Source organism: Cupressus sempervirens, chromosome 11 (assembly GCF_028749045.1).
Source record: "Cupressus sempervirens isolate cs-2001-9-10 chromosome 11, ASM2874904v1, whole genome shotgun sequence".
Taxonomy (NCBI): domain Eukaryota; kingdom Viridiplantae; phylum Streptophyta; class Pinopsida; order Cupressales; family Cupressaceae; genus Cupressus; species Cupressus sempervirens.
Genome location: NC_143128.1, coordinates 381,272,623 through 381,289,083, shown reverse-complemented (window position 1 = coordinate 381,289,083; position 16,461 = coordinate 381,272,623). Strand labels below are relative to the sequence as shown.

General features: G+C 36.8%; 1 protein-coding gene across 1 annotated transcript in view; it reads left to right on the top strand.

Moving 5' to 3' along the window:
* LOC149529640 (uncharacterized) overlaps positions 1-16,461 on the top strand; it is a 156,357-nt gene that overhangs the window by 772 nt on the left and 139,124 nt on the right. The window contains exon 3 of the mRNA XM_089810591.1: positions 157-357. Within this exon, the coding sequence (XP_089666717.1) occupies positions 157-357 (201 nt within the window). The remainder of the gene's footprint in view (positions 1-156; positions 358-16,461) is intronic.

Genomic DNA, 16,461 nt, shown 5'->3' with positions numbered 1-16,461 from the left:
CTTAATTGCAATAATTCATTACAGTAAAATGAAGATGAATTACCCAACTGGTTTATTACAGTAGTTAATCCTGAAGTGCCTTAGTGATTATGTTGGCGATTGGTAGCGACTGAGGGTCTTATGCGACATGCGTTGTCCTTCTAATGTATTTTGCAGGAGAAATCTAAATTTAAAAGCCCCACTGCTAGACAAATTGATGCTGAACAACATAGGTCTGAGACAAAGGTTGCTTCGTTTATGAGATCGATGCAAGAGATGATGAAGCTAGAGGAACTACCATCTACTGCTCTAGGTCTTGGGTTAGCTGGTGCAATTCCGTTCGTCCTCTTGACTCCTCCACTGTGTTCAATTTTACCAGTGAGTATACTGTGTTTTTGAGGTTTTAGTCTTTCAGGCTAGTTTTATAGCTAGTAACAATTCAATTTCAGAGAGCCTGTTATGAGTTGAACAGTTTCAAACTAATTTTTGATTTCTGAAATTCAGTCCTGCAAATGAAATATGCCTAAAATTATGAATCTTAATTCTTGAGAATCTAGAATACAATCCGTTTTATTGCAGAATGAAGCCATGGAAATCCTGATCTGATTTAAACCAGGAATGAAAACAGCCCAAGGTTGCAGATTTAGGCATCCCCAACTTTGAATACATTAATCTTCAATTAAGCTAAAATAACCTGTTTGGAAAAAAAAATGACAATGAGAGGCCACCAAGAGCATTTCATAACAACCTTTTAGGGCTGTGGATGCCAAAAAGTTATTAAATTTTGCAAAAAAGACCACTTTTTTGCTGTCTGCAAGGCCCACAATTCATGCGGTTCCAAAGTGGTTCACTAGTTTTCGGCATGGTCCGCCCGGGTTCAAACTGGGTTCCAAGAAGTTCAAACCAGCAGGGGAAAAATCGAACCTTGCACAAACCACCTAGTCTAGGGGAGAACCCTGGTAACTTAGGTTTGAGGTTTGGTTTAGCCTATCATTGGCCCTCGTAGGTTAAGTCAGATGGTTAGAGGGTCTCAATTGGTAGAATAGGAGGTCAATTCCCTTTCTCGAGGACATTAGTGTTTAGGATTGCTCTTTGTGTGGTTTGGTTTGACACACTTACTATTTATAGTAAGTGTCTCTTTTGGGAAATAGTGTCTCTTTTAGGAAAGTCAGGATTTCTATCTTTAGCAGAGCGCTTGAAAATGTAATGTTGTAGTGTTGAGATTTGATATTCTTGGCTTTAGCACTTATTTAGTGATTTACTATATATAGTAAGTCAGTTTTTGCAGAGCTGCTCCTATTGGCAGGGCACTTGTATGTCTGGCATTTTTAGTGTATATCTCGATTTATAGTTGCTTCCTTGGAGGAGGTTTTATAGCTTGTGTTCACAATTATTTTATGATTAATAGTTATACTTTATTAATAATATATTATGAAGGCCGATTATAATATAATAAAGTGCTTGGGGCCAAGTTATGTAATTAATGACATTTAATGACTTGATAAAAAATGCGCCTCATTTAATGATATAAACCAATGTCAATGCCATATATTAAAAGCAAATAGTTTTAATATAGGAAGGAAGTTTCTGCACATCAGATGGAGGCAATTTTCTGGTGTGATGACGTTACTTGGGCTGCACATTGTTTTGTCTCGATAGAACCCATAAAAGGGCAACGAACACCTCCGTAGGATGATGATCTCCAGAATATTTTGAATAATCATGATAAAGTTTATGTAGTCATTCCTCTTGGCATACCACCTCATCGAGGGTTTGAACATACTATCGAGTTGAAGCAAGAGCCAAACCGGTCATAACCACACCCTACCGCCATCCCAAGAAATTCAAAGATGAGATCGAAAAGACGATTCAAGAACTGCTGGAGAAAGGATGGATCCGTCCTAGTTCTAGCCCTTTTGCGTCATCAGTAGTATTGGTCAAAAAGGACAGGACAATGCGCATGTGTGTGGACTACCGTGCATTGAACAAAAAAAAAAAAAATAGATATCCCATTCCGAGGATAGATGAGTGGCTGGATGAATTACATGGCACAGTCTATTTTTAAAAAATAGATCTCCGATTTGGATACCATTAGAGCCGCATGAGGGAAGAAAATGTGGAAATGATGGCTTTTCGTTGTCATTACAGACATTGTGAGTTCCTGGTCATGCCATTTGGATTAACGAATGCACTTGCTACATTCAAATCATGCATGAATTGCATCTTTAACAAACAACTGCGTAAGTACTTACTGATATTTTTTGATGATATTCTTGTTTATAACAGGACATGGGAAGAGCACCTAAAGCATCTGGATGAAGTTCTAAGGATCATGAAGGATTAGTCTTTGTTTGCCAAGCGATCCAAGTGTGAATACGGTATGACAGAAATATTGTACTTGGGGTATGTTGTCAGTAAATATGGAGTTCAAGTTCATCAGAAGAAGATTCAGGCTATCCTTGATTGGTCTCCCCCAAAATCACTCATGGAATTGCGAGGATTTTTGGGACTATGCAGTTATTACTGGAGGTTCGTTAAAGGATTCTCTCAGCTCAGTGCACCCTTAATAGATCTGACAAGGAAGGGTTCTTTCCAGTGGAATGAAAAGGCGCAACTCACTTTTGATAAGCTGAAAGAGGCAATGAGCACTTGTCCCGTACTTGCATTACTTGATTTCACTTGACCGTTCATTTTGAAGTGCGACGCATTTGGAGAAGGCATTGACACGGTACTAATGCAAGTGAGAGTAGGAAGCTTACGCAAACAGAACGCTTGTATTTCATTTATGGCAGAGATGCTAGCCATCGTACATGCACTAACCAAGTTACGACAGTATCTGGTGGGTGCCAAGTTTGTTGTTCATACAGATCACAATAGTTTGTGATATTTTTTGGAGCAATGAGATTTGAATGAGAGACAACAAAAATGGGTAAGCAAGGTTTAGGCTTTTGATTTTGACATTGAATATGTGAAAGGAAAGAACAATGTGGTTGTAGATGCTTTGTCCAAAAAACTCGCCATCTGCTTACTGACCTAGATTTCAGCTGACTAGAAAGCACATTTGTTGGTAGAATATTCCAAAAACACATTTTCCTGTGAGCTAATGGATGACAACATCCAGGATGATAGGTACAAAATGGTGGATGACATCATTTACTACAAGAATTGGATATATTTAGTGCCAGAATCCAAATTGAAGCATAAAATCTTGAAGGAGGTACACGACACCCTTGGCTGGACACTTGGGCTTCCTCAAAACTTACAGACGTCTCAGGGAAAGGTTTTCATGGAGAGGTCTTAAAGGAGACATATTGTAGTATGTAAGAAAGTGCGTGGTTTGCCAGCAAAACAAATCCGAACATACTCTACCTGCCGGGTTACTACAACCTCTGCCAGTTCTAGAACAAAAGTGGGAAAGTATATTGATGGATTTCATAATGGGACTTCCCAAGGTGAACGGAAAGGATTGTATATTCGTGGTGGTAGACAGATTGACAAAGTACACACATTTCTTTGCCACCCCCTTAGATTTTTGGGCTGCACAAGTTGTCGATCTGTCTTTTAAAGAAGTTTTTTGTTTGCACAGGTTACCTTGAAACATTGTCAGTGATCGGGATGGGCGATTTATTAGCATCTTCTAGACAAATATGTTTCGGTTGGCAGGTACAGAATTGTCACCAAGCACTAGTGACCACCCTCAGACAGATGGACAAACGGAGATTGTGAACAAGTGGCTTGAAGGTTACCTTCGGAACTACGTTTCAGCACAACAATGGACGTGGGTCAAATGGATACACTTAGGGGAATATTCTTACAATGCCACGTATCACATGTCCATCGAGATGACACCATTCAAAGTTCTATACGGGTACGAACCCTTTTCCTTCATCGACATAGTTTTGGGTGACAGTCGCACACTTAGGGCGAGGGACTGGCTTTAGGAGGGACAAGACATCCTAAGATGCTTGAAGGAAAACTTACAATAGGCACAAAATCAACAAAAGATGTACGTTGACAGACATCGAATAGAGAGGAGTTTCGAAGTAGGAGACTTGGTCTATCTCAGGCTCCAGCCATACCGACAATCCTTGTTGAAGGAAAAGGGAAAATAAATTCTGAAGCCATGATTTTACGGCCCTTATCATGTAGTTTTCCGCATTGGCGAAGTCGCTTATGAGCTGGAACTTCTGGAGGGGAGCCGTATTCATAATTTTTTCATGTTTCTTGCCTGAAGAAAGTCATGGGACAAAATGTCACGGTAGCTACAGACCTTCTGCCGCTCAATGAAGAAAGAAAGCTCATATTGGAACCAACCGAGATTATTGAAGTACGCGAGAAGACCTTGCGGTAGCGAACGATGAAGGAATATTTGGTATACTGGAAACACTTGTTATTGGACGACACAACAGGGGAAGGCAAGCACATTCTATAGCATTCGACATTGCGTTTGCTTGAGGACAAGCAAAATTTGGGACGGGAGGACTGTAATATCCCCGTCATAAAATAGTTTATTATTCAAATCATTGTTAATGGGCCGATTGATTACAAGCAAAATTTGGGACGGGAGTACTGTAATATCCCCATCATAAAATAGTTTATTATTCAAATCATTGTTAATGGGCCGATTGATTTAAATTATCTCGGACCCATTTTGTTTTGTTTCCGTAGTTGTGTAGCCATCGGCTATCTTTGTACACCCTTAGAAAGTTTTCCTCGAAGGATATTTAAGCATGGCTTGTAAGTAGTTGTTAGGTATGCAATTTGGATTATTTCTTTGTACTGGGAATTCTCGTTGGGATTCTTTGTTGTTCACCATTTTGGAAGTGAAAGATCTTCCGTACTTGGCTTGTTCGGTTTCGGTGGGATTCAAGCCTCACCCTATTCCATCTGTGTACTGCTTGGCTCGGATTTGGCAAATTGGAGCATCATTTATATGTGGAATATTATTATTATTTGGCCCAAGTTTGTATCTATTTGATATTTGATTATTGGCAAGCTATTGTATTCAATATATTACATTTGTATTTCCAATGGCATTGCCGAACGTCTCTGCATCCATCCTTGCTGTAATCCCTTCACCATACATCTTCCTATCCATACTGTATGGCCACCTAATACCACCATATTGCCTGGTTGTTCCACCGTACGACCTCCTACCGTACTGCACATCATCCCACCATATAGCCTCCTACTGTACTGCCCATCAGTTCACTATTCATTGTACGCTCTCACCGTACTGCCTATCATCCACTGTGTGGACATAGTCGTACACTGCTCCCCTGAACTATACAGACGTATTCCTATTCCGTGCGGCCATTCCAATTGATACTGTACAACCTTCCCTCCTTCCTCATTGTATGACCACTTGCAATTCACCTTACACTTGTCAAATTGATCAGGATGCTATTCCGACCCCCATGTGGCTACCCAATCAAGCCGTACGACCACCAACCCTTGCCCTTTGCAACACACAAGAACATTACAACCGGATTGACAATGGATGAAAGCATTGGCAATAGCTAACTAGAGTCTCCTTAATATTAAATTATATCCTCCCAATTTAACTTTGGGCTACAAAATCATAAAGTCAGTCAGATAATCCCAAGTGTCAATAGAGAGAACGACATCTTCTATAACCCCTTCAGGTTTGAGTTGTTTGACTAGGAATTGGTAAGCCATTTGGAATACAGTAGGGGTTGGGCTAAGTCCTTCAAGAGATAACTTTGTTTTTGTCTCATTAGTTATTACAATAATAGTAGTGCCCTAATCTACAAGCGTATTAGGAATAGTAACCTTACCTATACTTATCTATATGACTGGGGAACCAGGATTTGTGTATTTTGGAATAGTTAAATTCCCCAGCATCAAGTCAACCAATTGTCTAGTAACTTGAATGGCCTTTGGATCCTTTTTTTTGATGATGTGTGCATAATTCTTAGAGTTTTTATTCATATACCGAAATGTCCTTGATAGCCTACAATAGAGTAATCTTAATTTTAACATTATGCAATTCATTTAGAAGATCAAAATCTGTTTGTGTTGTCTCTTTTTTGGCTTTGGTTTGGAAATGAAACGATCAGGAGAAGGTGGCTCTTTTTTTGGCTCATCTTTGGGTTCATCATTGACCTTTGTGATAGTAGGTCCCTAGAGAGCTTTTCCCTGATCTCAGTTGTACCACATCCAATTCTGCCACATTTATAGGGTAAGTAGGATAGTTCACCACCTCATTATTATATACGAGTTGAGAAGGCTTATTATTGGGGTTTGAATTTGGTTGAGTGGGCATAGATGTAGGTTTTAATGGCTGAGGTGGATTAGATGAGGATGATGGAATAGGGGGAAGAAATTGTTGTGCTTGTTGATAAGGACTTATTACGGGTGGTGGTGGAGAATGAATGTTGCGGAGGTGGACAGGGAGAAGGTTGTGGCGTAGGTGGCCTCCATGCCTGATGCCAGGTTTGCGTACCAAACTAATAATTTTGGGGCCATTGTGAATAAGGTTGAGGCTATTGCCAATACCCATACCATGGGGCTTGATTTGGAAAACTTTGTGTTGGTCCTATGAAATGCTCATTTGGGAAGCCTAGTGCTTGGAGTGGGTGTCTAGGAGCCATAAAGTAGATTGGTTCCTCTGTGTACTCCATAGGAGCCATCCCTTCAAGAAAAGGTCTCAATATAGAGCTTTTGCTGGCCTCTTTTAGGGATGCTACATTAGTCCTGTTGTAGGGACAATCTTCAGATCCATGCTTCTTACGACAAGTTGGATAGTAGACAGCTAGAGCTATTTCGGCCTCCTTACAGAGTATCAATTTGCTTCCCCATTTGATCTAACAAGTCAATTTTAAGATCTTCAAGCAAGTTGCCAATTTCTCTTTTTGAAATACCTGATGTATTACCTATGGTAGAGACCTTACTTGAATTTCCACAAACATAAATGTGGGACCGAGAATAATCTTGCAAATATCACAAATATCTTTGAAAGGTAATTTAGAAATATCATCCTTACTAATCAAATTTAAGGCATCCATTGTTTCATCTTGAATTCCCTTAAGGAAGAGCATCTTGATATTATAAGGGGTTAGATCAGAGCATCTTGAACGTTGTAGGCTGAATGCGAACTGCTCAAGGAAAGCTTCCATACTCCTCTTCTCGTTGGGTCATGCAAAAGATTTCATCCTGTTGTTCTGTATTTTGTCACCACAAATTGTAGGTAAGAGTATGAAACTTTTCCAACTTAGTTTTGCATTTCTTTGAGTTAGTTCGTAATTTAATTGGATAACATTGCTAAATCAATCGACCCCAATTGATATAATGAATCCTTTTACTGAAGGCTTTCCTCAAGTCTTTTTTGTTTTTTTGTTTGTTGAGCCTATGCTTGATTTTTGAAGCCTTCAACGTCCTTTTTTCTTATTTTTGAGTGTGTTTGCTAGCTTTTGGTCTTTTGGTTTTGCTCAAATCATTGCTTTCGGTTTTCCCTTTGATTCGGTATGTCTTAAGGCTTAATTGGAGTTGGCAATCAAAGGATATGACCATTTTAGTGCCCCAAAGTTGGACTCTCCAGATGCAATTGCTTAATTTAAAATATCATGTTATATTTTAATGTTGACATTCACTTTTTGAAAAATATTACGTAAATTGACTATATGTTATGTTTTTAAGTTACTTTATCACTTAATTTTATCACTTAAGTGACTATAGTGCACTTTATGTAAAACTTTTATGTTGAATTGCTTTTTAAATTTTTCACTTAAGTGACTTTATTAACTATATAGTTTGATTTAATTTGAGTTACTTCATGTTTTAATTTAAAACATCCAAGTAAATATTTCTTATTGAATGATATTTACATAGTAATTAAACTATACTGTGTAAATATTATTTTTGACCCAATCAAGTGACATTTCCTCAAAAATCAATTAAACATGTGCTTAATTGATCACTTAAGTTGTGCAAAACATGTCTTTCAACCCATTTGCATGTAAATATGCAAATGCCTCTAGATACCACGTTCTTGAACTAAAAAGGCATTTTTAAAACACTTATAAATGCATTTAAAATATGCAATGGGCCTTCTAGAGTGAGACTTGCATATTTGAGTGTTTTAAAAATATGCAATCACCCTTCAAGAGTGCATTTTGCACTAAAAGGGTTATCATAACAAGTTTATAAAATATGTCATTTCTCTTCCTAGAATGTGTTTAACATCTTGAGGGCAAATGCATGTTTTTAAAATATGTCATTGCACTCCTAGAGTGCGTTTTGCATAAAGAAGCCATTCCATATTATTTAAAATATGTATTGCTTCCTTTAGAGTGCGTTTTGCATCTATTCCATGCATTGGCAAAGATAGAACCTGTTTTTGAAGATTCAAGGGCACAAAACTTCATGTTTTCTTCCTCTGAGAACATGTTTTCCATAAAAAATGCTTAGAACTACCCATATAATATCTTGAAGTCCATGCGGAGGGCGTTTTTGCCTATTTATGCATTCCCATTCACTAGGTGTTGAAATCCATGCAAGAAACAATGCAGATTTCGAGGTTTTGAAGCCACGTTTTGGAGAAAAAAGTCCAGATTTAGGGCTTTTTGATCACTTTTTTCCTCCAATACAGGTTGTTTTGGCTTTGTGATCCTTGTGTTTGCTATTGAAGAACACATTTTTGCCTTAAGATGTCAAAAATGCTTCATTTCATGCCCTCTATGAATCACGTTTTTACAAAAACACCCAGAATTTGAGAGTTTTGCAGCACGTTTTTGTCCAATGATGGATCATTTTGGGGTTTGAATCCATATGTATGCCATCTATGAACATGTTTTTGCATTCCCATAGCAAAAACACCTTATTCTATAGCATTCAAAGTTCATGTTTTTTGCAAAAAATGTACCAACACTTGTTTTTTTTTTGCAAAAATGTCTTATGTAGTGGTGATCTTTGACCACGTTTTTGGCATTTTGATGCCAAATTCGACCATTGAATGCTCATTAATCATCCATTACTTGCAAGTGTGGAGGAAGTCAAATAGTTGTTTATAAATCCGGATTTGAGGGAGAATTGGTCTTCAAGTCTATAAATTTGCTATTTTGGCTCTTTGATCTCCAAGTAAGTGGACATTTTCAAACTTGCTTATTCATTTATGCTTATCTTGCTATTTTGTTGCATATTTTAGCTTGATGTTGCACACTTGTTCATAGATATGCCATGAAAAGTGTATTTTGCCTTTAAATATGATGAAAACTCTCATTTTCACACATTTGGATTCTCCCCGAACTCCAAACTCGAATTTGCACTTGAAAGCAACTTGCTTGTTGACATTTTGATTCTCAGATCAAAGGTATCTTTTGTTTTAAGCTTGTTTTCGTCATTTGTTTATTTGCTTTCTCGTTTTTCTTCTTTTGAAAGAATTTGCAAGTTCTTTCCCAAGAATTTAAGTGCGTTTCACTTCACTCCACCTTCACCTATTTCATGTAAATGCATCTTTTCATTCCACATCCATCATTACATGCCATAGCACTTTGCATCTTATTCTCCACATGCGATTACATGTAATCTCACTCTCCATCCACACTTACATGTAATCTCATTCTACATTCCCACTTACATGCATTTCTATCCTCCGAACCCAATCGCATGTCAGAATTACATGTAAATGCATCTTGAGAACCCGTTTTTGACTAAAAGTCACTCTTTAAAAGTCAAAAGTCATCATTTGCATGCCTTCCCATGTGCCTAACCTTCATTCCTCAAAGCATTTACACAAAAACCCATTATTGCCCACATGTAATCCATTCTTCTACGTCCGATTTTGGCCCTTTCCATCCAAATACATATGCTTTCCGGTTCATTTCCAGCCATCATATGTGTTTCATAAGTATCTAATCCATACTTTTAGAACTCATCCCTCATGGATTCGTCATTATAACTCAAATCACAAAGTTTTCATAGATCTAGTCTCATTGGAAGATGTTTTCATCTTCGTGTTGCGGCACAGTTTTCAATATATGTTAGAACTTCTTCAAAGAACAGTGACATCCTGTCAAGAAGAGGTGCTTTAATTCTCAAGAAACAATTATTCATGTGGTCTCCACTTTCCCAATGGCGGCTTTGGAACCTAAGTTTGTGTGAGATTGTGTCAAGCACTTTGGTTAAAAAAAAAAAGTAGTTACAAATGCTGATGAGAAAATTTGTTCTAATTCTACATTCGGACATCATCAACACAAGGTTTTCAAAGTGTCAGAGACACGAGTTTGTATTGATCTACAAATGAGAATTCAATATTTAAACTGTTGAAATTCCTTAGGGGGTATGGTAGGTGAAGTTGGTTGGGTTGGACTTGAGTTGCCCCTTTTTGACTTGGTTTCTGTCTATGTTCAATTGTCCGTTTTTTTTTTGTGTTTTCTAAGTTTTGAACTACCTACTAACTCTTTCTTAACAAACCTTCCTTGAGTATCTCTAGGTCTATTCATGCACCTAAATGAATTACTTCAGTGCAAACCTAAGGTACTAGCTCAAGCAAGGTCGATAATTGGTCAAGCTTTCAGTAAGGCACACTGTTCCTAATGTAACTTACTACGATTTCACGCCTTTAGTATCTTTGCTCGGCAACGACACCAAAAATTTAGGGTAAATCTATTGTTTGGTTTAACTATTATTTAGATTAAGATCTGGCCTTGCTTGATTGTCCAGTTCACTCCTATCAATTGTCAATTCGGAGCCGTAGACTGATGAAAGATATTGTGGTAGTTTGTCAAAGGGATGAAGGTAGTAAATTAAGTGGGGATGATATGCATGGAATAACAAATCAACTCTCAAACTATGTTTCTATCTACCATAGAATATATATCCAATCCAATCCTACGAATATCCAAAATAAAGCTATAAATCTACTTTCAAAGGAAATCACCCATCGAAGCAAGATCACACATAAAAATCACACATCTACAAATGAAATTACGAATCTACCTTTAAATGAAATCTTGTATTCACTCATGAATGAAATCACATATGAAATCTTATTCTTATAAAACTAGAATAGAAATTGAATCACTCACACATTAATCTAAGCACACTTCTTAAATCAAAGATAAAATCAATTAATCTCACATAGGTAAGAACATTCCAAAAGTACACTCTTACAGATTTTAATCTAATAGTTGTGAAGCAAGAGTCACACCCTTAGCATTTGTAAGAATTCATCAATTGAAATAACATAAGTGATGCAAGACAAAGTTTGTGACAGGAGGTTCGGTTTGGCAGATGACAGTGGAAAGTGGAATGCAACAGGAAGTTTGATTTTTAGTGTGATAGAAAGCAGGAAGGTAAGTGATAGATGGGAAAGTGAACGAAGATGGAATGCTAGAAGTTCAACAATATAGATAATGTTTAGACTTGGATTGAAGCTAAGTGATCTAAATTCATTCAATATCATAAGACAAGAATTACATGAATTTTGTTTCTCCCATCACAAATATTGATACTAACCTAAAATGTTTAACATCCACTGTTTCAAATCAAAATCCTTTTTCCACAATTAAGACCGAATCTAATATTGAAACAAGAACGTAATAACAATGTACTACTCATTTACACCTAAACAGAGCCACACAAACAAATAAAAACAACCTCATGAGCATTGCCAAGAGGGGGCCCTTCCTATGGTTCTTGTGGTGAGTAGAGAATTCAAACACAATTACTACAACCAAATTAATTCGCCAAATTGATGCATTTATAAACAGAGAGAAATAATTTAATAAAGTCCCGATATCTCCATATATATCATCTTGCCAATACACACATATATATATAGGTTCAAGTATTGAAACTAAGATGTTATGGCTGCTGGCCACTATACTAAACTTAGGTAAACATATGTTTTGTTTTGGCCATAGACCATAAACATTTAATTGTAAAAGAAATACAATATTTGTAGCTTAAAGTCTTGGCCGTAGGCCATCGTTTGAAAACAACATTTGTCTACTTAATAACAAAACTTTTTATGCCTTATCTTGTGATACATTGGCTTCCCATGATCCTTTAGATTTGTACCTTACTAACTGGTTTCATTATCACGCCTGCTCCTGTAGCACAACCAATCAGATTTGTGTCATTTTCTGTATAATTATGGTATTCTAAGAATTATTCTCTATCCTTAAACTTTATCAAATGTGTTCTATTTGTTCAATCTTTAATGGCATTAAGGGATTTTAGGAAAGGCTAAGAGATGGTAAAAATCAGAAATATAAAAATAAAGCACAATTTCACACCCATCAGAGACTATGAGTATGTACCCAATTTCGGTGTTGATTAACTTCTCTTCATCATTCATCCTTGAGTGCAACACAGAGGAGAGCATTGGAGCAGTGTTGATGCAAAATCATCATCTCATCGCATTCGCGAACCAAAAACTCAAGGATACTGAGAGACTATATCCGATCTACATCAAGGAGATGCTTGATATCTTGCATGTGTTGGTCAAGTTTAAGCAATGCTAGGTTGGAGGTAAGTTCGTGGTTAGGATCAACCACAATAGCCTCTAGTACTTTTTTGAGCAGAAGCATTTCAATAAGAGGCAATAGAAGTGACTGAGCAAGATTCCTACCTATGATTTTGGCATTAGGCATGTGAAGGGGAAGAAGAATGCGGTCGTTGACGTTTTATTTAAGCGATTGTCCATATGCTCCTTGTCTTAGGAGGGCTCGAAGAATACCTTCGCTTGTCACTTGATGGATAGACAAGTTCATGATGATAGGTACAAGGTGGTGGATGATGTCATCTACTTCAAGGACAAAATCTTCTTGATTGTAAAGTGAAAGGTTAAGGAGTCTTAAGGGTAGTTCATGAGTCATCATTGGCAGGACAACTTAGATACTTCAAGACATGTAGGCAGATATATGAGAGGTTCTCATGGAAGGGCCTCAAGGATGATGTGCTACGTGACGTCAAGGAGTGCATCCCATTTCAACAAAACAAGTTTGAGCATACTTTTTTGGTGGGATTAATACAACCCTCACCTATTTTGAATTAGAAGTGGGAGAGCATTTTGATGGATTTTGTTAGAAGACTTCCCGAGGTATAGGGCAAGGACTCACATTTACACGGTAGTTGAATGTTTTACCAAGTATGCTTACTTCTTCACCATTCCAACAAAGCTTAGAGCAATCTAGGTTGGGGAGTTGTTCTTTCAAGATATTTTGAGGGTACATTGGCTTCCGAGGAATGTAGTTAGTGATAGAGATATCAGATTCCTTAGTGCTTTCTAATGGAGCTTTTTAGGATGGTGGGCATTGAGCTGATTCCAAGAACCAATCATCACCTATAAATAGATAGATAGATTGAGATTATGAACAAGTGGATAGAGGGTTACTTGTAGAACTATGTGGTAGTGTAGTAGAAGGCATGGATTTGTTGGCTACATCTTGGAGAGTACTACTACAATACCACCTGTCACATATTGGTTGGGTGTCGGCTGCTTCATTTTGGATTCGGCATTAGATTGGCTTCAGGAAAGTCAAGATATCCTTTGATCCATCAAGTATAATCTAAGGTAGGCACAAAATCAATAGAAGATGTATGCAGATCAGCATTGGATTGAGTGTAGTTTCAAACTCGGATGTTAGGACTATCTTCGTTTATATTCCTGCAGGCAATATTCTTTGAAGAGGAGTGACACAAAGAGGCTTAAGTGCTTCTTGTATGTTCCTTATTAGATGATAAGGCAAATTGAAGAGGTGGTACATGAGTTGGAGCTTTGGGAGGACAACAAGGTTCATAATGTGTTTTACATCTCTTTCCTTAAGTAGGCTCTTGGTTAGCAAGTTATAGTTTTAGAGGACCTTCCACTACTTGATGAAGGCAAGTTGCATTGGAATCTTTTGATATCATAGATTTCAGAGAATAGCCTCAAGTCTTGTATGATCAAAGAGTATCTTATTAGGTCGAAGGACTTGCTGGTTGAGGATGTCATATGGGAGAGTGAGCAGATTTTGGAGTATCCTAGTTTGAAATTGCTTGTTGGCAAGCAATTCCAAGAAGGGTTTATTGTCATGTCCCCTCTTCTCTAAGTGGGAGCTATTTATAATTCTTGCCTTATAGCTCATTTGGTCCCCTACGAGCTGTGAAGTGAATGTTAAGGGGCCCTCTTTGTGGTATACTTGTGGTGCCACCCCTTTGGCGTGGACCCATTTTTACAATTCAAATTTGGGTACAAACTTGATTGGGCTGACTTGATTATTTAGAGAGGTGTTTGATCTCATATATGATTGACATTCTTGGAGCATCAACGAACATTGTTCAACTCATTTGCTCTCTTTTTTCTTTGTGATTCCAAATTGGAATTGGCTTCATAGGTTTGCAGTTTTGGAGGTGCAAGACTCTCGCTAGTCTGTCTAGCCAATTTGGTAAAGTCTCCCTTAGAGACGAAATTGTTGCAATCAAGTACAAAGATTTTGACAAGAATATATCCTTTCAATTTGTCTGCAATCTATTCTTTTAAGCGTTCGCACAACATTCATATATTTGGGGATTTCATTTCCTTGATAATAATAGTCATATTCATTAGTGATAGCAGAGTATAACAAGAACGCTATACATATATCACCATGGTGGAGATAATACATCACTAATATAGATATATCCATGACAAAGATAAAACATCAGTGATTATATATATATATATATATAAAAGAGCTAAAAATACACACATTTGCAATAGCAATGATATTATATCGCAATATCAACATTGTATACATTAGTGGTCATACAACTGAAGTATCTAGCATACCTGCATCATATATGATGACGGGCCACACCACCGGTACCAACTCACAAAAAAAAATGCAATAATATGGAGACAAGAGAGATAACAAAATGCTTCATAAAAATTCCATTAATACTTGAAATTCATTAGAATATTCTCCAAATGGAAAAACTCCAAATTCTTACAATATAAGAGAGATTGCTCGCTAAGAGCTTCTACAAGAAATTACATCCGAAGAGCTTCTACTTGAAGAGCTTGTCTTGAAGAGCTTCTATTTCTCCAACTTCCATTAGAAGAGCTTCCATTTCTTGAACTTGATTACAAATGATTATAAGCCTTGCTTAAATAGGCACTTCTAACCCAAGACATTACAAACACAAGCAATGAGGGATAAAAGGTAAATACAACTACCTTTAAATAAATATTAAATTCCCACCCAAATACAACTAAGCACCCAAATATTAAATGCATGATTTAAGGAACTTTCCACAAACTTCTAAGATGCCACCTACACACCTCGATTAATGGAATGACAACTATTTTTATTATTTTTTATTTATGCCACCCATGCACCTTGAAAATAGAGATTCCTCTTTTCTCCACTTTTCCTATTTTCTATTTTTAATTATTTTCCTTCCATTTTCGTCACTTTCTCTCTCCTCCACAAATTTTTTTTTTCCCCCTTTTTTTTTTTTTTCTCTTTTTTTTTTTTTTTTTTTTTTTTCTAATAATTTAATTTTCCCATGCAAGATGCTCCTGCATCAGTGCATCAATATATCAACAATATCATACCTTGTGGACCATACATGTGCATCATATATCTGCCAATTAAAAGTGACATACTTTTTGGCACCAATATATCAAAAATCAAACATATTAACAATAACATACTGTAATATCCCCTTTTTGGGACATTAAAAGTCAATTAAATAATTTATCTTTAAGTTGTCAAATTATATTTCATGATGACTTAATTTTATTATTTAAGAAAGTAATAGAACGTCTTTAATGAAACCTAGTGAAAATTAATAAATTCATTTTAATTCTTTGTGGGATAATAAAGAGATAGAGAAAAGAAATTCCAAGAGACAGGAAAAGGGAGAGTGAAGAGTCACTGAGATGTATTACAAAGATCATTGAGAGGCCCTTTTTAGGCATGATTGGTTTTATGTTTTGTTATTTCTCTTGGAGAATTCTGGGAATCTTTGGCTTTTAGCAGGTTTGAGGACAGGGACCCTCTATCTAGGAGGTTGTGGATGAAAACCCATTGTCTATTGGAGACACCACTCGAGTGTCTCACTTTGTGCTTTGAATTCACACTTCTGGTTATCCAATCCAACTGTAAGTTCTACGGCTACGATTGGATATTTTGTTGTTGCTTAATTGAAGATTTAATGACACTATTCATATTTCATTTCATAATCTCTATTTTAGTCTAATATTTTATATGATTTCAGTTTCATTTGTTGGATTAAAAGAAATCAGTGGCATGCAAATTGTTGTTTGAATTTCTGTGAAATATTTGGTAAAAATTTGGAACAAATATTCCTAGGGAGATATTGTACTAGTATCAAAGTAGTATATTCTTCTAGTCTATGAGGTTTCATGAGTAAGAAGAGTACATTTGGACTAAGAAGTCCTCATTTAAAGGCAAAATTGTTTCAAAAAAGTTCTTGAGAAATACCATTTTGAATATGGTAATAGTTGCATATGAAATACTGCTACGCAAT